This window comes from Salmo trutta, chromosome 12, assembly GCF_901001165.1.
Source record: "Salmo trutta chromosome 12, fSalTru1.1, whole genome shotgun sequence".
Lineage (NCBI taxonomy): Eukaryota > Metazoa > Chordata > Actinopteri > Salmoniformes > Salmonidae > Salmo > Salmo trutta.
In genome coordinates this window covers 63,548,389-63,571,917 of record NC_042968.1, presented here as the reverse complement: position 1 = coordinate 63,571,917, position 23,529 = coordinate 63,548,389, and the positions used below count along the sequence as shown (strand labels likewise).

Below are 23,529 nucleotides of genomic sequence, written 5' to 3'. Positions count from 1 at the left end.
GGAAGGTGGTGATTGACTCCGCTGTCCTGGCGTCGTGAGGGAGCTTGTTCCACCATTGGGGTGCCAGAGCAGCGAACAGTTTGGACTGGGCTGAGCAGGAACCGTGCTTCCTCAGAGGTAGGGGGGCCAGCAGGCCAGAGGTGGATGAACGCAGTGCCCTTGTTTGGGTGTAGGGCCTGATCAGAGCCTGAAGGTATGGAGGTGCCGTTCCCCTCACAACTCCGTAGGCAAGCACCATGGTCTTGTAGCGGATGCGAGCTTCAACTGGAAGCCAGTGGAGAGAGCGGAGGAGCGGGGTGACGTGAGAGAACTTGGGAAGGTTGAACACCAGACGGGCTGCGGCGTTCTGGATGAGTTGTAGGGGTTTAATGGCACAGGCAGGGAGCCCAGCCAACAGCGAGTTGCAGTAATCCAGACGGGAGATGACAAGTGCCTGGATTAGGACCTGCGTCGCTTCCTGTGTGAGGCAGGGTCGTACTCTGCGAATGTTGTAGAGCATGAACCTACAGGTTCGGGTCACCGCCTTGATGTTAGTGGAGAACGACAGGGTGTTGTCCAGGATCACGCCAAGGTTCTTAGCACTCTGGGAGGAGGACACAAGGGAGTTGTCAACCGTGATGGCGAGATCATGGAACGGGCAGTCCTTCCCCGGGAGGAAGAGCAGCTCCGTCTTGCCGAGGTTCAGCTTGAGGTGGTGATCCGTCATCCACACTGATATGTCTGCCAGACATGCAGAGATGCGATTCGCCGCCTGGTTATCAGAAGGGGGAAAGGAGAAGATTAATTGTGTGTCGTCTGCATAGCAATGATAGGAGAGACCATGTGAGGATATGACAGAGCCAAGTGACTTGGTGTATAGCGAGAATAGGAGAGGGCCTAGAACAGAGCCCTGGGGGACACCAGTGGTGAGAGCGCGTGGTGCGGAGACAGATTCTCGCCACGCCACCTGGTAGGAGCGACCTGTCAGGTAGGACGCAATCCAAGCGTGGGCCGCGCCGGAGATGCCCAACTCGGAGAGGGTGGAGAGGAGGATCTGATGGTTCACAGTATCAAAGGCAGCAGATAGGTCTAGAAGGATGAGAGCAGAGGAAAAAGAGTTAGCTTTAGCAGTGCGGAGAGCCTCCGTGACACAGAGAAGAGCAGTCTCAGTTGAATGCCCAGTCTTGAAACCTGACTGATTAGGATCAAGAAGGTCATTCTGAGAGAGATAGCAGGAGAGCTGGCCAAGGACGGCACGTTCAAGAGTTTTGGAGAGAAAAGAAAGAAGGGATACTGGTCTGTAGTCGTTGACATGGGAGGGATCGAGTGTAGGTTTTTTCAGAAGGGGACATTCACTGTGTCACTTATTGGACCACTGATGACTAACAGTTAGCACACCACTATAAATCAAATCACATTTTCATTGTCACAATTTGTAAACAGGTGTGGACTAACAGTGAAATGCTTACTTTCAGGTCCTTCCCAACAATGCAGAGAGAAGGAAAATAGAGACTTTTTAAAAAAAAATTATCTCGCATAGCTCATTAGTGCACCCTTGTGGTTGAATATATATGTATCTATTGTAGGTCCTAGGATACAACAATGAATAATGTAGAACAAATAAATACCATCAAAGGATACCTTACAACTTACTAAAATGAAAACCTTGTGAAACAGCTGTGAAAATCAACCTGGCAATATTTAAGATTTTAACACAAACCTTTATATTTTTTGGTACTATTGTGACAGATTTATTTTCACAGATTTTTGTACACTCACATGGCAATCATAGACTAAAATACAGAATTTTGGTGTGTGGAATATTGAGGAGGTGGTTGCCGTGTGAGTGGGAGGTTCTGCCTGTCACTTGTTCTCAACAGGAGCCAGTCTCGGAAAGGGGACTTGAAGAGATTGCAAAGTCCAGGCGCTGCTGCTCTCTTTGTTCTGAGTGTTTGCAGTGCTCGTGTTTTTAGTTAATCTGTGTATCTCACATATTATGTGCCCAGTATGATAGAGCAAGAAAACTCTTAGCAGATAACGACATGTCAATTAAAAAGCTGTAGATGATGTAATGAAAAGTTGGAGGGTGGTTGGTAATGGAGGACATCAGGTGGATCCATGTCTGGGTGTTGGGAAGAACCCCTAGGTCCTGGAGAACAGGAGCAGAGCTTATGGGAACAGGGTAGGAGACAGACAAACATGCAAAAACACAGGTTACACTTTACTGTGAGAAAATGTGAGAGATTAGTGCAGTGTTATTAATGGGAGACTTTTCAACACTTTTGGAAGGTATAGCCTACCTCAAGCTGGTCCCCCTCCAACTCAGGGCACAGAGAATCAGACTGATCCGAAATCACTGGTTCTGGTGGATGGGATACCTCCTGGGGGGCTTGGACAGTCAGTGGTCCTAAAGTCATTTGGAGAGGTAGATTTCTTTTTTATATATTCACCTTAACAGATGTTGACCCCAGCTAAGAGCGAAAGAGCAGCAAGGTTTCCCAGGTCTCGCCTTCCTTTTGTCCTTCTTCCAAACCAAGTAACTCACCCGGATGTAGTAGCACTTGGTCCCTCTTCTTGATTCTGCTCCGGTAGCTCTCCTGTTTCTCCTGCACCTTGTCGATGTTCAGTCTCACCTTGATTGATAACAGGAATAAATGCAATTATATTTCATAATACAAATACAATTATATTTCATAATACAAATACATTTCTTACATATCTCTTGGAGGGCCAGAAATATGTAGAAAAGGGCTGCTTTCACAAGCTCCGTGTTATGGAATAGGCGCAAACTTTAGGGGATTGACCTGCAGCGACTACAAGAAACGGTAAGTCTTGCATAAACACACAGGGAGCTATTCAATATTCAAAATAACGTCACCGTGTGACGCACGTGTACGTCAATTGACTCCTTCATATTAGAGATTGCGCACCAGCTGTTGTTAACAAAGACACACCACCCCCTTGAGCTTACCCATCACTACTGTTCTGTCCTAATGATGCATAGAAAAACCAGCTAGTTGTACATTATCCATGTCTTTGTTCAGCCAAGTTTCCAAAAAAATATAAGATATTACAGTTCTTCAGGTTCCGTTAATAAGATAGTCTCGAACGGAGCTCATCCAATTAGTTCTCCAGTGATTGTACATTTAAGTGATAATGCCAGAGAAGCCGGTGTTTGGAGGATATATTGGCACAGGTGTTGTTAGGCCCAAGACGATCCGTGCCAATATATCTTCTAAACACCAGCTTCAAGGGCATTATCACTTTTATACAACAGGTTACCAACATATTCAAATAATGATTGACATATTGTCATTAAAAACTTTATTTTGATGAATTTATTCATAGTATGTCATCCTTCTACAAGATATAGTCCCGACACAAATCTAGGGTTGCTACCCAAGCCAGCTGGTAATTCATTCTATCAGGTCGGTTGCCAAACAACCCAGTCGTTCAGTCTTTTTGTTCTGTATCTATGGACAGTCGTTCGTTCTAAATGTTCCATTGCCATGCTGGCTGGTAATGTTCTTATCCCTTGCTTTCTAGCTTGCCAACAATGGCTAACTTACAGTCACATCAAACAGTGCAGCCAGAAAAACATCAGTAGCTGCATTTGCATTTGTTTAAGCTGTTTTCTAGTGACATGTATTTGGCTGGCATAGAAAATGTGCTCTCTTGTCATAACACTGTTGTTCAGAGGAGCTAACCAACAACACAGTTTCAAACTGAAGCTGGAAAGACTGCAAACTAGCTGCACTTGGTTATATATATATCCATAAAAATGATGCCAGCTGATTCATGATTTAGACTGGCTGAGAAACACGAGACAGACTGCCTGTCTGTCTCGTCCCGACTCCCGACACGTTCCTTACTATGGGACAGCTGGAGATCGAATTTGAAAATGTAGGAGAGACAGACAGCAAGATGTATAAAAATCTCAACAAAATGTTGGTCTAAAAGAAATGTGAGATTGTGTCTAGATGCTTTTTATAGTGGAGATCAAGTTTATAAATTGCCTGGCTGGGCTGATGAGACAGTGGATTGCAAAAGTCAGATGGAACAGAGTAAATAGGCATTTCAACATCTTAGATTTAGCCGGTGGTAACTTGTGGAATAGACACTGGCTGGAATGTTCAAAATAGTTACGATGCCAACAAAAAAACAGGAGCCTGTAAAACGGCCGCTATACACTGAATCTACAAAACATAACACCTTCCTAATATTGAGTTGCACTCCCTTTTTCAGCTAGAACAGCCTCAATTCGTTGGGGGCATGGAATCTACTCGGTGTCGAAAGCATTCCATGGGGATGCTGGCTAATGTTGACTCCAATGCTTCCTACAGTTGTGTCAAGTTGGCTGGATGTGCTTTGGGTGGTGGACCATTCTTGATACACACAGGAAACTGTTGAGCATGAAAAACGTAGCAGAATTGCAGTTCTTGACACAATCAAACTGGTGTGCCTGGCACCTACTGCCATACCCCGTTCAAAAAAAACATCTGGGTCAGATAGTTTAGATCCTTTCTTCTTTAAGGTTGCAGCCCTTATCATCGCTAAGCCTATCTCTGACCTTTTTAACCTGTCTCTTCTCTCTGGGGAGGTTCCTATTGCTTGGAAGGCAGCCACAGTGCATCCGTTATTTAAAGGGGGAGATCAAACTGATCCTAATTGTTCTAGGCCAATTTCTATTTTGCCTTATTTATCAAAAGTGTTGAAAAAAACTCAATAATCAACTGACTGGCTTTCTTGATGTCTATAGTATTCTCTCTGGAATGCAATCTGGTTTCCGCTCAGGTTATGGATGTGTCACTGCAACCTTAAAGGTCCTAAATGATGTCACCATTGCCTTTGATTCTAAGCAATGTTGTGCTGCTGTTTTTATTGACTTGGCCAACGTTTTGATACGGTAAACCATTCCATTCTTGTGGGCCGGCTAATGAGTATTGCTGTCTCTTAGGGGTCTTTGGCCTGGTTTGCTAACTACCTCTCTCAAAGAGTGCAGTGTATAAAGTTAGAACATTTGCTGTCTCAGCCACTGCCTGTCACCGAGGGAGTGCCTCAAGGCTCGATCCTAGGCCCCACGCTCTTCTCAATTTACATCAACAACATAGCTCAGGCAGTAGGAAGCTCTCATCCATTTATATGCAGATGATACAGTTTTATACTCAGCTGGCCCCTCCCCAGATTTTGTGTTAAACGCTCTACAACAACGCTTTCTTAGTGTCCAACAAGCTTTCTCTGCCCTTAACCTTGTTCTGAACACCTCCAAAACAAAGGTCATCTGGTTTGGTAAGAAGAATGCCCCTCTCCCCACTGGTGTGATTACTACCTCTGAGGGTTTAGAGCTTGAGGAAGTCACCTCATACATGTACTTGGGAGTATGGCTAGATGGTACACTGTTCTCTCAGCACATATCAAAGCTACAGGCTAAGGTTAAATCTAGACTTGGTTTCCTCTATCGTAATTGCTCCTCTTTCACCTCAGCTGCCAAACTAACCCTGATTCAGATGACCTTCCTACCCATGCTAGATTACGTAGATGTTCTTTACCATTCGGCCATCAGATTTGCCACCAATGCTCCTTATAGTACACATCACTGCACTCTATACTCTGTAAACGGGTTATCTCTGTATACCCGTTGCAAGAGCCACTGGTTTATGCTTATTTATAAAACCCTCTTAAGGCCTCACTCACCCTATCTGAGATACCTACTGCAGCCCTCATCCTCCACATACAACACCCGTTCTGGTGGTCACATTCTGTTAAAGGTCTGCAAAGCACACACATCCCTGGGTTACTCCTCTTTTCAGTTTGCTGCAGCTAGCCACTGGAACGAACTACAAAAAACACACCGTCTCTTCATTCAAACACTCAATCATGGACATTAAGAATGTCACAGTTGTGGCTGCTTCACGTGACGTATAGTTGTCTCTAAATTCTTGCCTTTGTGCTGTTGTCTGTGCCCAATAATGTTTGTATCATGTTTTGTGCTTCTACCATGTTGTGCTGCTGCCTTGTTGTGTTGCTACCAGGCTGTGTTGTCATGTGTTGCTGCCGTGCAATGTTGTTGTCTTAAGTCTCTCTTTATGTAGTGTTGTGGTTTCTCTCTTGTTGTGATGTGGGTTTTGTCCTATATATATTTTTTTTTATCCCAGCCCCCGTCCCCGTAAAAGACCTTTTGCCTTTTGGTAGGACGTCATTGTAAATAAGAATTTGTTCTTAACTGACTTGCCTAGTTAAATAAAGGTGAAATAAAAAAAAATAAAAAAAATGTTTTGGTTCAATGCAGCTGAGTCTCCGTGTTCATGACAAAGGATATGTAGCATATGGAAAACTTAATCTATCGTATCAGGCGGCTATTTGGAGCTCTATACTGTAGGACTGGGATTTAGGAAAGAGAGCCCTGGAAAGAGAAGGTCCAGAGGTTTCAGATACTGTCCCAGAAAACCCCAGAAAACACATCTGCTTAACAGACTGGTTGTGTATACAACACTTCAACATGGGTTTTAATACCATAGTATACTATAGTATTTTTGTGGGGATAGCTGACAGCAGCATGCCAACTATTGGTTACCCATGGTTGGTGTACTGTTGCGCTGCTAGCAGCATCAGACACAGTTCTGATATTGGCTTGCCTGAAAGAAGAATGGCGCTGGAATCCAGGTGAAAGCTATGATACCTTATTGATGTCACCTGTTAAATCCACTTCAATTTTTTGGATTGTTTTTATTTTACCTTTATTTAACCAGGTAGGCCAGTTGAGAACAAGTTCTCATTTACAACTGCGACCTGGCCAAGATAAAGCAAAGCAGTGCGACAAAAACAACACATAATTACACATGGTATAAACAAATGTACAGTCAATAGCACAATAGAAAAATCTGTATACAGTGTGTGCAAATTAAGTAAGGGGGTAAGGCAATAAATAGGCCAATAGTGGCGAAGTAAATACAATTTAGCAATTTACACTGGAGTGATATATGTGCAGATGAGGATGTGCAAGTAGAAATACTGGTGTGCAAAAGAGCAGAAAAACAAAAACAAATATGGTGATGAGGTAGGTAGTTGGTTGGATGGGCAATTTACAGATGGGCTGCGTACAGCTGCAGTGATCGGTAAGCTGCTCTGACAGCTGACGCTTAAAGTTAGTGAGGGAGATATGTCTCCAACTTCAGTGATTTTTGCAATTCGTTCCAGTCATTGTCAGCAGAGAATTGGAAGGAAAGGCGGCCAAATGAGGTGTTGGCTTTGGAAACAGAACATCTCCGTTATACTATGTACACTATATTTTTTGTTCAGTTTTTAGTTACACTTTTTAGTTACACTTTATTGCAATTTAAGATTATATTTATTAGTCAATCCAGTCCTTTCAGAGCCACTGGGGGTCATCAGTGATGATAGCTAGGAATCAGTTTGTGACTAGAGGTCATCAATCACATTGTCCATATCTTTTTGTCTGTCAATTAACTAATCAACCAACCAATCATCCAACAAATAACTTAACCAATCAACCAGTCATGTATTCTCTCTTTTCCAGGCAACCCCCTGTTGATCAACTCATCCCAGCAGCCGGACCTAACGGTGTCACAGACCTACACCAGCCCCATCTGCTTCCAGGACTCCATGGATAAAGAACTCATATCTCAGGAGCCTTCGCTCTTCGACCCCCTGCCTGACCTCAAGGTCAAAGTTCACTCCTCTTTCATGGTGTCCCTGGGTGTGTCAGAGAGGGGGGCCGAGTACCACACCCAGAAAGCCCACCCCCAGACCTTCCCCCGGGGACTGGCGCCCGACTACAGCGGTGTGGGGTTGGAGGGGACCCTGAGAGGAAGGAGGGAGAAGACCCTCCTCGGCCCCCTTGCACCGTCTAAGCCATCCAGGCCCCCACTCAGGACGGCCGGGGTGTTCGGACACGCGGGAGGGAGGCTGGTGGTGCCCAATACAGGTGAGTGTTGTGGTTCGTAAGGGCAATGTACCACACATGCAAACCCGCACATACACAGGCATGGATGTTTGAAGGCTTCCACACACACAGGTCCACATACCACATACATAGAGGCGCACACACGCACAGAGGAGAGGATCACGAGATACATACACACACACACACATGCACGTACGCACACACATTGCTGGGTGTCAGGTCTATTTAGTGCAGGTGACAGTCAGAGAGGCCAGTCAGGGTCTCTGGGGCTCTCAAATCAATGTTGCCAACAGTGCACCACACACAGACACACACACACACACACACACACACACACACACACACACACACACACACACACACACACACACACACACACACTACCACCAACACTGGAGCCCACAAACAATTCCTCTCTAGAGTGCTAATCTAACTTGCCAGTAGATTAAAGTGTCACAAAGGACAGGAGACAGCAATGTGGGGCAGTGTGTGTGGATGAGTGAGATCGTAGTGTGTGTGTGTGCATGCACATATGTGTGCAAGCGTGTGCGTGTGTCTTGTGATCATCTCCTCTGTTCCTCTCTCTTTCTCTCTCTGTCTGTAGGCGTGAGTCTGTTGGTGCCCCATGGGGGGATAGCTGTGGACACTACCTGGGAAATGTACATGGTCATCAACCAGGACGACAGCAGCAGGTATAACACGGCACACAGATATGGCACAGAGGATCAGGCTGCCTGCCTCCCTCTCTACCTCTTATCGCTCTCTCTTTCATTCTACCACTTCATCTCACTCCATCTCTCATCCTGTTTTCCCTATTTCTCACACTATCTCTCCCACTTATTAACACCCACACCCACGGGTGTATGCAAGCACACACACCCACACACTCGCTCGCTCACTCACTCACTGTCACAGACACACACACACACACACACACACACACATACAGTGGTTCCTCAATTAAAAGTTGCTTCATAATATGGTATAGGATGCGGTATGCCGTGGTATGGTACTAAAACTATCCGCCGCCATTGTTGCAACCCCTATTACCAGCCTGTTCAACCTCTCTTTCGTATCGTCCGAGATCCAAAAGATTGGAAAGCTGCCGCGGTCATCCCCCTCTTCAAGGACATGACACAATGACACCCTAGACCCAAACAGTTACAGACCTATTTCCATCCTGCCCTGCCTATCTAAAGTCTTCGAAAGCCAAGTTTGTAAACAGATCACTGACCATTTCGAACCCCACCGTACCTTCTCCACTGTGCAATCTGGTTTCCCGGACGGTCACGGGTGCACCTCAGCCACGCTCAAGGTACTAAACGATATCATAAACACCATCGATAAAAGACAGTACTGTGCAGCCGTCTTCATCGACCTGGCCAAGGCTTTCGACTCTGTCAATCACCGTATTTTTATCGGCAGACTCAATAGCCTTGGTTTTTCTAATGATTGCCTCGCCTGGTTCACCAACTACTTTGCAGACAGAGTTCAGTGTGTCAATTCGGAGGGCATGTTGTCCAGACCTCTGGCAGTCTCTATGGGGGTACCACAGGGTTCAATTCTCGGGCCGACTCTTTTCTCTGTATATATCAATGATGTTGCTCTTGCTGCAGGCGATTCCCTGATCCACCTCTACGCAGACGACACCATTCTGTATACTTCTGGCCCTTCCTTGGACACTGTGCTAACAAACCTCCAAACGAGCTTCAATGCTATACAACACTCCTTCCGTGGCCTCCAACTGCTCTTAAACGCTAGTAAAACCAAATGCATGCTTTTCAACCGTTCGCTGCTCGCACCTGCCCACCCGACTAGCATCACCACCCTGGACGGTTCCGACCTAGAATATGTGGACAACTATAAATACCTAGGTGTCTGGTTAGACTGTAAACTCTCCTTCCAGACTCATATTAAACATCTCCAATCCAAAATCAAATCTAGAATCGGCTTTCTACTTCGCAACAAAGCCTCCTTCACTCACACCGCCAAACTTACCCTAGTAAAACTGACTATCCTACCGTTCCTCGACTTCGGCGATGTCATCTACAAAATAGCTTCCATTACTCTACTCAGCAAACTGGATGCAGTGTATCACAGTGCCATCCGTTTTGTTACCTAATCACCTTATACCACCCACACTGCGACCTGTATGCTCTAGTCGGCTGGCCCTCGCTACATATTCGTCGACAGACCCACTGGCTCCAGGTCATCTATAAGTCTATGCTAGGTAAAGCCCCGCCTTATCTCAGTTCACTGGTCACGATAACAACACCCACCCGTAGCACACGTTCCAGCAGGTATATCTCACTGATCATCCCCAAAGCCAACACCTCATTTGGCCGCCTTTCCTTCCAGTTCTCTGCTGCCAGTGACTGGAACGAATTGCAAAAATCGCTGAAGTTGGAGACTTTTATTTCACTGACCAACTTTAAACATCAGCTACCTGAGCCGCTAACCGATCGCTGCAGCTGTACATAGTCCATCTGTAAATTGCCCACCCAATCTACCTACCTCATCCCCAACCAGTTTTTATTTTATTTACTTTTCTGCTCTTTTGCACACCAGTATTTCTACTTGCACATCATCATATGCTCATTTATCACTCCAGTGTTATTCTGCTAAATTGTAATTATTCGCTCCTATGGCCTATTTATTGCCTACCTCCTCATGCCTTTTGCACACACTGTATATAGACTTTCTTTTTTTTCTACTGTGTCATTGACTTGTTTATTGTGTTATTGGCTTGTTTATTGTTTACTCCATGTGTAACTCTGTGTTGTTGTCTGTGTCACACTGCTTTGCTTTATCTTGGCCAGGTCGCAGTTATAAATGAGAACTTGTTCTCAACTAGCCTACCTGGTTAAATAAAGGTGAAATAAAATAAAAATGGTACAGTGCGTTACAGTGCTTACCGTTAATGCCCACCAGAGGGCATCTTTGAGAACATCTACACTTCATGATTACAATTTTATTATATATTTCATTGTAGGCCTATAGGAAGAAAAAAAGGAAGAAGGTCAAGCAAGCCGAATTTCAATATTGTCAGAGTATTGTATGAAATACAATTGGGCATTTAAATGCAATTCAATCTGGTAGTTTCAATTCAAATGTGACTCATTCCATTCTCTATTCTCTTGTTGATATAATATCCTTGCCTTTATGATTATTTTCGTTGTAGCCCATTCTCCGGTTCACAGCACTGTGTTGGTTTTGACTGACAGCTGTTATAAACTTGAGCTCCGCACGCGACTAGAAGATGCCCCTATCCCCCCTCTAATTGGGCCTTTGCACATTTGTAGTCTGAATCAGGGAAATGCTGTAAGTTGATAGGAGTCGATGTGTTTTGACCTTAGAGTTGAATGTGATAATTTTAGTTTTAAAGCCACCAGATGCTTCTTTCTATTGTTGTTATTTATTCGGTAATGAGTTAAGCACACAGACTCAGCCATAAATTAGTGAGTCTGTGTGCCTGCTTGAGTGGATGAGCTGAACTCTTCAGAAACCAACGACAAAGTTACTATTGAAGGCTTGGCCTATTTAGAAGGCTATTTTGCATGTTTTAATTGGTTCAGATAGAATCTAGATTCAGGCCTACTACCAATTAAATGTTATTTATTTCTCTGCGCCCCTCACTGCATCAAGACCGAATTGTGTGCTTTATATGAGGCTTTCATTTAGGAAGGTCATAAAAAACATGATACTAAGATAATGTATTTCAAAAGAACAGAATAGCATGTTTTGAGTTTTATTCATCTGCGCTTAGTAGCCGAGGCTATATGGCTGCGCCATTCTTTATCCTTATCATTAAGTTAATTCAAATGTAATGTTTACAATGATCAGTTTCTGTCTGGTTTCTATCACCCATTCATCAATTCATCAAGAGACACATTAGCGCCTGGGTACCAATGATTTACACCGAACCTAAAAGCATAATCAGCATTCTAACTCCACCTTGCGGTGACGCAATATACCGTTCTATATACCATAAATATACCTCAATGCACTGCGACGTAACCTGAAAACTTTTAATTGAGGAACCGCTATATACACTGCCCAGCATGCAGCCTTAGCTCATCTTGCACACTCTACAGGGGGGGACTTGATGTGTCAGGAAGAGGCTGGCAGTTGCAGACACGGCCCTGCAGATTGCAGCATAGCCCTGAGCAACTGACTCAGCCCCCTCCTTCCTGTGTGACTAGTTAAGGCTGTGAATGTTAAAGTCTTCAGTGTTAAGGGTATCTGCCATCATTTGTCAGATAGAACAAGACAGACAAAGAGAGAATCTAGGTAACTATTGCCTGCGATGGAGAGCCCATTGCCATGACTTAGCTGTCAAGACTTTCACGAGGCTATTACTCAAAGCGAAAATGGCACGACAGTTAAAAGACGTTCACAAGAAATGTAATACTGTTGACTTTTCTCTGAGAGGCTTCAAGAAGTTATCTAGCCACCATGAGTCAGACTTTTTGGATCATTTTGTTTGTGATTGCTTTGCAGACCAAAAATGTGTAATACCTCGAACACATCTGGATGAAACCATCCCAACAACTTATCACCCCTGACAACCTGGTTAACAGGTTGGCCGCATCAATGAAATGACATTTCGACTTCTCAAGGAGTTTAAATAAGTGACATTGATTGTCACTTGCATGGGATCAAATGTGGCTACAATCATGTCATCCCTCCTCCCTCTTCCTCCTTCTCAGAGCACCCCAGAGGCTTCTGGGTAGTGAGGGTAAAGATAAGGATCAAAGGTCACCTATAGTTTACACCTCAGAGCTTAGGGGTGGACTGCCTGTGTCTGTCCTGTGAGGTGTGCGCTGCTCTAAACACTCCTTGATCTCCCTGAGCCCACACCTTTAGGTTTCTGCCTGGTCCCGATAAGGTTGTTTGCTGTTTACTTCCTGCCTGGCATTAGAGGGAGTCTGGAGGGCAGCGCACCATTGAGCTGTCAATCACAATCTTTTGACACGCGCATAGAGAGAGACCCTGGGAGAAATGAAATGTTTTCCTCCTATTCAGACTTCAGGACGAATCCAACTACATGAGGCGGTGGGCGGTGGATTTCCACTCGGCTGCAGGATAGGAATCGATCAGCTCAGCCTTCGTGGCTCCAGGGCTGCAGTATGGAGACTGAGATGAGAGGCTTGTCCTCACTAGGGAAGTCTTCACACTGCAGTCTAGAGGCCTTGGTGGGGGTTATTAGATATTATTGAGAGATCAGTAGAACAGTTAACCGTCGAAGTTAGCGGTGCTGAGTTGAGTTGGAAAGTTTGTATTGAGAGGAGTTGGGGAGCCTTATGCTGAACGCACAAAGAAAGTGTGTCTGTTCTTCAGTGTTTTTAATGCCACGTGTTTGTAGCAGAGGTAGTTCATGGCACTAGCCTCATCTAATGTGTTAAAGCCTTGGCTTCGACTCAGCGAGCTAACGAGGTCTTGTTGTGCACTGAAAAGCTTGAAACTCCATAGGGAACAGTATCCAAGGTTGTTATGATGTATTTTTTTTATAAATGAAACAATAAAATCCCCACGGGTTCTTAGTGCCTTGAAGTGCAGATATTGTTTGATCCTTGTCAGGCCACCACGGTACAGCCCGTGGCCTTAACACAAGGTCAGGAGATCTCTGTAGAGATCCGATCGGTGACCAAGTGTGAATGAGAGATCGAGTGAAAGGGAGTGAAAAAGGAAAGTGTGGCTGACGAAGAATGGAGGTGTGAGAGGGAGACTGCGAGGTTGTTAGAAGGAGTTGCAATAGAGGGATGAACGATCGAGAGTGAGAGGGGGAGTGTTGATTAGGGGTTACTTCAGGTGGCCTTCAGTCAAACCGCTCTCTGTTTGCAATCATGTTACTATTCACTTGACCTTTTTATCTTGTTTATGGAGGTAATTTATGTGTAAAAAAATGGTAGTCTATTTGTTTGCATGTTTTCAGAATAAGAGTTTCAGTGGATTATAGAATATCATTCAGCATCACAATGCCAGTCAAATCATTCCAACATGAAAACATTCCAATCCATTATTAAAACATCAATAACCCAAAGTCACCCTACCTGATCCACCTCTCAAACTAATTCCATTGAACAAATCATTTATATTTGTTCCCGAGATACTCAAGCCAGAACCATGAAACATTTCTAGTTTTTCATCATTGCTCCGAGTCGTGCTTTCTTTGAAAAGCAAATGTTTTTTTACTCTCTTCTCTTCAGGCTAATTATCAGAGTCCGATCTGCAGGTAACCTTGATGTTCCTCTAACAACTGGGCCTAATTACCATAGCGCACAAAGACACACACACACACACACACAAACATATACACACACAAACATGCGTGCGCACATGAACACATATATGCAGCACAGCTGCAGGCTTTCAAAACTGTTGGCTTATTTATTCTGTATTTTTAGATGAGAGATCATAACCCCTGTCAATGTTATGCTGCTGATTGCTTTCATTTGAACAATGGAGACAAATTGAACACAATAGGCACTGATAATTATCTGAAAAATAAATAACGATAAAGCAGAGTGAAAATCCTGTGGCGAGCGAGGTTGATCTCACTTTGTTCGCCCCATATCGTGTTCAACTGATGTTTCAGAAAGCAATATAACACAGTTGTATGCTTGCATATGTTTTTATTCTCCGTTGATGGTTTGCCTACCCTACACAGTGGAATGCTAGCCTACTTGTTTCCTCCTAAAAACAGGTTGTGTACCCAAACAGACCTATTCCAGCCAGTCAGTATTTAGATGTTTGTGATGTTTCACTCAACACCAACAAACAGTGGTCCTGATCCCTTCATTAGAGTGTCCAGTTAATCAGTTTAGCTGAAATCACTCCTCTGACTCTGCCTCTGGTCGCTAATCAGACCTGTCACTCAGGCTTAGGCGGGGGACACCAGCTTGGCCCTGTGACAGCAGGGGATAGCAGGGCCACTCTACCCACAGTGAGATTGACCCCCAGGCCTGCAGCAGCAGGACTGACGGATGGTTGAGGCTCAAATAGCATGAAGTCAAGCAGACATCAGTTTTCATTGAGCGCTGGGCTGTAAAAATATGTGTAGTAGTGCAGGCCCTTCTGGACTGATGGCAGCCCCATCAACGTTTCTGTGTTCGCAAGAATGGGACCATATGCCAATGTGTCTTTTTCCCCTCTTGCTCTTGCTCATGTAAAGCCATTACCCACTGTTTAAGAAAAATGCCCTATTCTGGTTTTCATGTTCCTCTCATGTACAGTTTGGAGTCTAAACCCGTCCTGGTGTTTTTGTATGTGTGTTTTCAGCAGTACCCTATCAGAAGAGAGACAGGAGGTCCTGCTGAGCCCAGAGGTCACGTACGGTCCGCTGGGCCTTGACCTCTCCTGTCCCGTCGCCATGACGATAGCCCACTGCGCTGAGGTTGCCGCCGATAACTGGAGCATCCGCCTCAAGAGGCAGACACAGGATAACAAGTGGGAGGTGAGATTATCCTGACAACATTTCAGAACATTTAGAGGAACAGTGTGACATTTTCTCTGAATAAAAGACTCTGTATAATTCGCAATTGATATTGTAACTTTCCTTTTATAATATCCATGAGTTTATTTAACCGGAGTTCAAGTAAAGAACATTAAAATGCGTTCCAGACGATGCAAACGCCTGCCACTGTGATCAAATCAAAACTGGCCCAGATATTTTTTTTATTTTACCTATATTTAACTAGGCAAGTCAGTTAAGAACAAATTCTTATTTTCAATGATGGCCTAGGAACAGTGGGTTAACTGTCTTGTTCAGGGGCAGAACAACAGATTTTTACCTTGTCAGCTCGGGGATTCGATTATGTGCCATCTATTTAAAATGTTACGGTTATTTTCTACAACTTTGCTTCCTTCGTGGGCTATTAATGTGCAGGGAAATGTCAGCCAATATGCTCACATCCAATGAAACATTTCCATATACTAGATTGAGATAACAGTTGATTTCTTTGTTCCTTACAAAAAAGCCGGAATGTTCAGTGTTCACCTTGTCCTTTTCCCTAAAACTGAGAATAAGATTCAGTCACATAATCTAAATTCCACATATTCTGTTCTTCATACTGACTTCTCAACCTCTATTCCACTGAGTTTCATTGAGCTGCCAGTTGGGAGGAACTATTTCACTCACTCATGTTAGCATGGACTTCTTTGAAAAGTAGTGAAAGCTCAAGTCCAACCAACCTCTCAAAAAAAAACTCTGCCTCTTATAACATCCTACTCTGTCTTTCTCGGAGGGACTCCCTCGTTCTCTCAAGCTCTGAGCTCCGACATCAATCCACACCCTCCATTTTTTTCCATCCATCCACCCGTCTATCCAGCCCAGCAGACGTATCAGCAATGTTCTTTTAAAGGCCCAATGCAGTAAAAAAACGTGATTGTCCTGTATTTTATATTTCCACACTATGAGGTTGGAATAATATTGTGTAATTGTGAAAAATAAACTAATGCCCTTTTACTGTAAGAGCTGTTTGAAAAGACTGGCTGAGAGGGGACCGGCGTGTGGGTGTGCGTGGAACTCCATCATTACAGAAGCATCCCTTTCCACCACAATCCCTTCATCAGATTCCTTTCCTCCATCAACCATCCCTTCTTCTTCCTCTGTGGTCACATCAAAGAGCAGGGACAGCAGCAGGGGACCAGAACTATATTCTCCACCCACACACCCACACACACAACAAATTAATTATACTGTGAAATTGTGAAAATTATGATAATGCCCTTTTAGTGTAAGAGCTGTTTTAAAAAAACACCTACAATTTCTGCCTGTTTTGGTGAGATGGAGTTGTGGCCTGCCTGGTGTCATCACCAGGTGGTAAATTAGTCAATAGACCAATAAGAAAGAGAGTTCCAAATCTCTTTGCCAATAACAGTTCGTTTTCAGTTTTTCCCTCCTCACTCAGATCACTCCCAGACAGTCCTAGCAAAATTCTTGCTTGAGAAATTGCTCTTTGCTAACAAGGTATTTTTGTTTATTTTGTATAATTTTGATTGACAACAAACACAGTAAGGTACTTGATTGTTGCCCAGAAATGATTTAATATTGAGATAATATAGCTACATTGGAACTTTAATGTTTAACTTACTTCATCAAAGGAGTGTTGGAGAGTGACCGGTAGCTCATCTAGGCAGAGTTGACCCTGGAGCTCAGAGCTCCTTGTGCCTTGCAGTTGACCTGTGACGGTCAAAGGCCAGGCCTATTCACTGCCTATGACATTTACACAGGATATGATTTGCTGGCGAGAGACGCTTGCTGCACAAAAGGCAGCTATCAAAGACCAGTCGACGAATGAGTGTGTGTGCGTGCTGTGGGTTATATGCTGACTGGAGAGAGGGAGAGCAGGGGGAAGAGGAAAAGATAAAAGAAGGGATAAAGAAGAAAGAGAGAGAGAGATGTTTAAAGACAGATAGAGAGAATGGGAGAGGGAAGGTGAAAAGGGAGAGAGAAATTGGTAATTGAATTGAACTAAATTGAGAAAGCGAGAAAGACCGAGATGAGAGAAAGAGAGAGAGAGGCCACCCTCGTCTTGCCCGTGTGAAGGAGCCGTGGCGCAACCTGTCTCCTTTACTGTGAAATAATGAGCCCTTTATCTCAGGCAGAATGCCAGGCCAACCTCTTCAAATGTGAACCATCGCTGGAATTAGTGACATTACCAGAGATGGAAGGCATCTCTCTCCCGCTCCCGCTCCCTCTCAATCTCTCTCTCTCTCTCTCTCTGTCTCTCTCGCTTTCTCTCTCCCCTTGTCTCCCATCCCCCTTGTCTCTCTCTTTCTCTCTCTGCCCCCTCCTCCTCACCTTCTTTCTCCTTCCTCTCTTTCTTTCTCACATTTTCCTTTAATGCTGCTAAGCTTTTGAGGTGTTTGACTCCATCATTTTTTCCCCTGCCTGCCTGGCTGGCTGTCTGGTGAGGATGAGCTATATAAAAAGTAGATTCCTTATGTCTGCTGCAGAGCTAATGGGCCAGGTGTTGCATCTAGGCCAGCGGATTACATTACTATATTATGCAGCCTGGCTTTATAGGGTTTAACCATGTCTTATAAGCTTAGTACAGAGGGCCACAGGGTCACTGGGATGGTGCAGTAGGTGATTTAGGAGGGGAATTGAGCACAGAATGAAGGAGAAATGACCTATGCATACGGTTGTGTGGTAATCACGTTACTGTTCACGATGCCCAATGTGCTGATTGCTTCTTTATCCATCCCCAGGCTTTTTTCCACGTTAAAAACCATCAGATTGAGGCCCCAACTCGCTCCTAACTCCTTATTTTCTTCTCTCTTCCTCTCCCACAGGAAGTGATGTCAGTGGAGGAGGAGAGCACTTCCTGCTACTGTCTGCTGGAGGCACAGTGCTGCCACCTGCTGTTGGAGCATCCAGGGCGCTACGCCCTGGTGGGGGAGCCTCTGAGCCAGGAGGCTGTGAAGAGGCTGAGGTTGGCCGTGTTCGGTAGTGCAGACAACACCAATCCACTGGGATACAGCCTCAGAGTGTACTGTGTCGACGACACACCCTACGCATTCCAGGTATGGAGAAGGTGAATGGATCGATGGATAGCTTGATGGGTGAATGGATGGGTGGCCAACAAGATCGCCTGATGAATGTCTATTTTTTTATGCGTTAATTCTGTGTGGTTGCAGGGTAGATTCTGTGTGGTTACAGGGTTAAAACAAAACAACTCAAATGGTTAAGTTTAGGATAGAGGCGTAAAGGTTAGTGCTATGGTTTGGGGAAGGCTTAAAACCAAATAATTTAAAACAACACGCTATTGCCATCAGGTATCATCAGTATTCACACGGCTTGCTAGAGCATTGTGAACTGGCGTATCACAGTGGTCTGAGCAGTGCTCTCCAGCTCCTAGCATCCCAGTGCTGGGCAATCGTTTTTTTCTCCTTTTTTTGGTGCGCCCCGAGGAAGGCATACTGTATACCGACGTTCTCAGGACCATTTCAAACATCCCAAATAAAAGTCTGTTTCTAGTGATCAGTCTGGGGTGGCTACTTGGTGTGTGTGCATACATATCCATCGTCACGCCTCCACTTTGCGACTTTCTTTCTTCCGTCAGATTTTCACGCTCCACCGGAGATGAGAGAATAACGCAAAACACACCAAATAATGCATGCAGAGCAGATTTAGGCCAACCCGCTAATTATAAAATCCAGAAAAGAGACGTTAAATTGTACAACCACCTAAAAGGAAGCGATTCCCAAACCTTCCTTAACAAAGCCGTCACCTACAGAGAGATGAACCTGGAGAAGAGTCCCTTAAGCAAGCTGGTCCTGAGGCTCTGTTCACAAACACAAACAGACCCCACAGAGCCCCAGGACAGCAGCACAATTAGACCCAACCAAATCATGAGAAAACAAAAAGATAATTACTTGACACATTGGAAAGAATTAACAAAAAAACAGAGCAAACTAGAATGCTATTTGGCCCTAAACAGAGAGTACACAGTGGCAGAATACCTGACCACTGTGACTGACCCAAACTTAAGGAAAGCTTTGACTATGTACAGACTCAGTGAGCATAGCCTTGCCTATGAGAAAGGCCACCGTAGGCAGACCTGGCTGTCAAGAGAAGACAGGCTATGTGCACACTGCCTACAAAATGAGATGGAAACTGAGCTGCACTTCCTAACCTCCTGCTAAATGTATGACCATATTAGAGACACATATTTCCTTCAGATTACACAGATCCACAAAGAACATTGAAAACAAACCCAATTTTGATAAACTCCCATATCTACTGGCTGAAATACCACAGTGCGCCATCACAGCAGCAAGATTTGTGATCTGTTGCCACAAGATAAGGGCAACCAGTGAAGAACAAACACTATTGTAAATACAATCCATATTTATGTTTTTATTTTCCCTTTTGTACTATTTGCACATCGTTACAACACTGTATATATACATAATATGACATTTGACATTTCTTTATTATTTTGGTACTTCTGTGAGTGTAATGTTTACTTCTGTAATGGTCGTCGGGAACACAGGACCAAAACGCAGCGGGAATATGAATGCTCATCTTTTTAATTAGAAGAAAAGTGAACACTTACAAAAATAAACCAAACAACGACTACACAGTTCCATAAGGCACAGAAGCTATACGGAAAACATTCACCCACAAACCCCAAAGGAAAAACAGGCTGCCTATGTATGACTCAATCAGTAACAACGCTCTACAGCTGTTCCTGATTGAGAGCCATACACGGCCGAAACAAATTAAACCACCAACATAGAAAATGAACATAGAACGCCCACCCATGTCACACCCTGGCCTAACCAAAAACAAAGGAAAAAACCCACTCTATGACCAGGGCGTTACAGTACCCCCCCCCAAAGGTGCGGACTCCGGCCGCAAAACCTGACTCTAAAGGGAGGGTCCGGGTGGGCCTTACATTTACATTTTAGTCATTTAGCAGACGCTCTTATCCAGAGCGACTTACAGTAGTGAATGCATACATTTCATACAACTCATACATTTCATACATTTTTTTTTTCTTCTGTGCTGGCCCCCCGTGGGAATCGAACCCACAACCCTGGTGTTGCAAACACCATGCTCTACCAACTGAGCTACAGGGAAGGCCTTCCTACGGCGGCGGCTCTGGTGCGGGACGTGGACCCCGCTCCACCCTCGGCTTGGCCCACTTAGGTGGCACCCCTGGCTGCGCCGGAGGACTGGCGGGCACCCCTGGCTGCGCCCGGCTGGCGGGCGACCCTGGCGGCTCCGGGCAGGCGGGCGGCTCCGGACTGGCGGGCGGCTCCGGACTGGCGGGCGGCTCCGGACTGGCGGGCGGCTCTGGCGGCTCCGGACTGGTGGGCGGCTCTGGCGGCTCCAGACTGGCGGGCGGCTGCTCTGGCCCAGGATTCACCAGGCTGGGAAGACATGCAGGAGGCCTGGCTCTGGGCGCAGGCACAGGACTCACCAGGCTGGGGAGACCCACAGGAGGCCTGGTCCGAGGAGGAGGCACAGGATGTACCAGGATGGGGAGACCCACTGGAGGCCTGGTCCTGGGAGGAGGCACAGGATAGACCAGGCTGGAGAGACCCACTGGAGGCCTGGTCCTGGGAAGAGGCACAGGATAGACCAGGCTGGAGAGACCCACTGGGGGCCTGGTCCGAGGAGGAGGCACAGGCTGAGTTGGACTGGGCTGACGCACTGGAAGCCTGATGCGTGGTGCTGGTACTGGAAGTGCCAGTTTGGAGACACGCACCTCAGGGCTAGTGCGGGGAGCGGGAACAGGCTGAGTTGGACTGGGCTGCCGCACTGGAAGCCTGATGCGTGGTGCTGGAAGTGCCAGTTCGGGGACACGCACCTCAGGGCTATGGCGGGGAGCGGGCACAGGCTGAGTTGGACTGGGCTGACGCACTGGAAGCTTGATGCGTGGTGCTGGTACTGGAAGTGCCAGTTTGGATACATGCACCTCAGAGCTAGTGCGAGGAGCAGGAATAGGACGAGTAGGACTGGGCTGACGCACTGGAGGCCTGGTGCGTGGGCCTGGTACTGTCTTTACCAGACGGCTAGCACGCACCTCAGGACAAGTATGAAGTACTAACTCAGGTGACATTATTTCTAGGACACGCTCTGCAGGGCGAATGTCGTGCCTAATACACCAACACAATAGCTCTCTCATATTCTTCTCCTCCAATTTACCCATCAACTCCTTAACCGTCTCTGCTTCGCTCCCCTCCAATTTTACCCCGACTGGCTCTGGTTCCATCCTCGGCTCTGCCTATCTGTCCATGTGCCCCCCCCAAAAAAAATTATTGGGGCTGCCTCTCCGGTTTGAACGCTATCGGCGTTCCACTGTAATATTCCCGGTCCTCCTTTGCCTTCTTCCATGGGCCCACTCCGGCTCTGATCTCCTCCCAGGTCCACGACTCCCGATAGTCCATATTATTGTTCCGTCGCTCCTTACCCCGCTGCTTGGTCCTTGGTTGGTGGGTGAATCTGTAACGGTCGTCGGGAACACAGGACCAAAACGCAGCGGGAATATGAATGCTCATCTTTTTAATTAGAAGAAAAGTGAACACTTACAAAAATAAACCAAACAACGACTACACAGTTCCATAAGGCACAGAAGCTATACGGAAAACATTCACCCACAAACCCCAAAGGAAAAACAGGCTGCCTATGTATGACTCTCAATCAGTAACAACGCTCTACAGCTGTTCCTGATTGAGAGCCATACACGGCCGAAACAAATTAAACCACCAACATAGAAAATGAACATAGAACGCCCACCCATGTCACACCCTGGCCTAACCAAAAACAGAGGAAAAAACCCTCTCTATGACCAGGGCGTTACAACTGTTCATTTTTATTGCCCTTAAATTGAATTGAGAGAGAGAGAGAGAGAGAGAGAGAGAGAGAGAGAGAGAGAGAGAGAGAGAGAGAGAGAGAGAGAGAGAGAGAGAGAGAGAGAGAGAGAGAGAGAGAGAGAGAGAGAGAGAGAGACTGCTCGACAACTAGGCGACGAGGAGGGACTTTTAATTACAAAGACAAGAGACAACGTTGCAATGTTTCGTCCCCTGTCTTCTTTCTGGGGCTTAATTGAATATTTGCAGTGTGTTAATTAAACGTTTTTAGCATTCCATTCGGTGTGATGAACCTGGCAAGGGAGCACACACATTACAGACGGAGGGTGGATAAAGAGAAAGAGAGATAGTTAGGGGGAGAGTGTGTGTGTGCATTCTCTCTTTAGTTCTGTAAAGAGATGATGTATGGATCGTATTCGATGAAGAGTAGCTACGGCCTTGTCACACAAACTAATTTCAATCCTTCTCTCATTCTCTCTCATATCGACACCCATTATCCTCTTTCTGCCTCATTCACACAGAAAGACAAACACACACACACCTACACACACACACACACCTACACACACACACCTCTGACAGCAGCCAGTTGCTTTAAATCTGTGTGTTATTCTCCAGAGAGGTTGTGATTTGACAGATCTTGGCTCATTGGAGCAGATTCAGTTCTGGACGCATCAGTCAGAAGGGAGCCTTGCATGGTGAATGGAGAGAAATTGCATTTGGGGAACCCACCAGCCAATTTTCTCTGTCTCTGTCACTCTGCCCTTTTTATTTGTACTGTTTTGGTGGGGTTTTTTGGGCTTCATACGACGAATGATTTCCCTTGCGATGCCCAGCAGGGTTGCGATTTTTCCATTTCCTAAACTCGGTCCCCAAGGGGTGCACGTTTTGGTTTTTGCCTTAGCACTACACAGCTGATTCAAATAATCAAAGCTTAATCGTGAGTTGATTATTTGAATCAGCTGTGTAGTGCTGGGGCAAAGACCTAAATGTGCACCCCTTGGGGTCCTCAGGACCGAGTTTGGGAAACCCAGGCCTACGCCTTTCACTTTGTGATGGAGACGGCAGACACACCCAGACACCCAGACAGACACCCAGACAGACACCCAGACAGACACCCAGACAGACAGACAGACAGACAGACAGTACATGCGTACGCACAGACACACACAAAGACACACACACACTCACTAATGCTCCCGGCCTCCCTAGAGAATCACACAACAATACCCACGGATGAGAACCCAAAAAGCGTGAAATCACCAAAGTCCTTTCATCAATAGGAAATGCTATTCTGG

General features: G+C 45.5%; 1 protein-coding gene across 3 annotated transcripts in view; it reads left to right on the top strand.

The window, feature by feature from the left end:
* Positions 1–23,529, top strand: part of LOC115203975 (netrin receptor UNC5D-like) — a 327,175-nt gene that overhangs the window by 283,794 nt on the left and 19,852 nt on the right. For 2 of the 3 annotated variants that reach the window (XM_029769119.1, XM_029769117.1), the window contains 4 exons: positions 7,517–7,924; positions 8,508–8,595; positions 15,185–15,359; positions 18,203–18,433. In XM_029769119.1, the coding sequence (XP_029624979.1) occupies positions 7,517–7,924; positions 8,508–8,595; positions 15,185–15,359; positions 18,203–18,433 (902 nt within the window). The remainder of the gene's footprint in view (positions 1–7,516; positions 7,925–8,507; positions 8,596–15,184; positions 15,360–18,202; positions 18,434–23,529) is intronic. The other variant, XM_029769118.1, reaches the window with a different exon arrangement.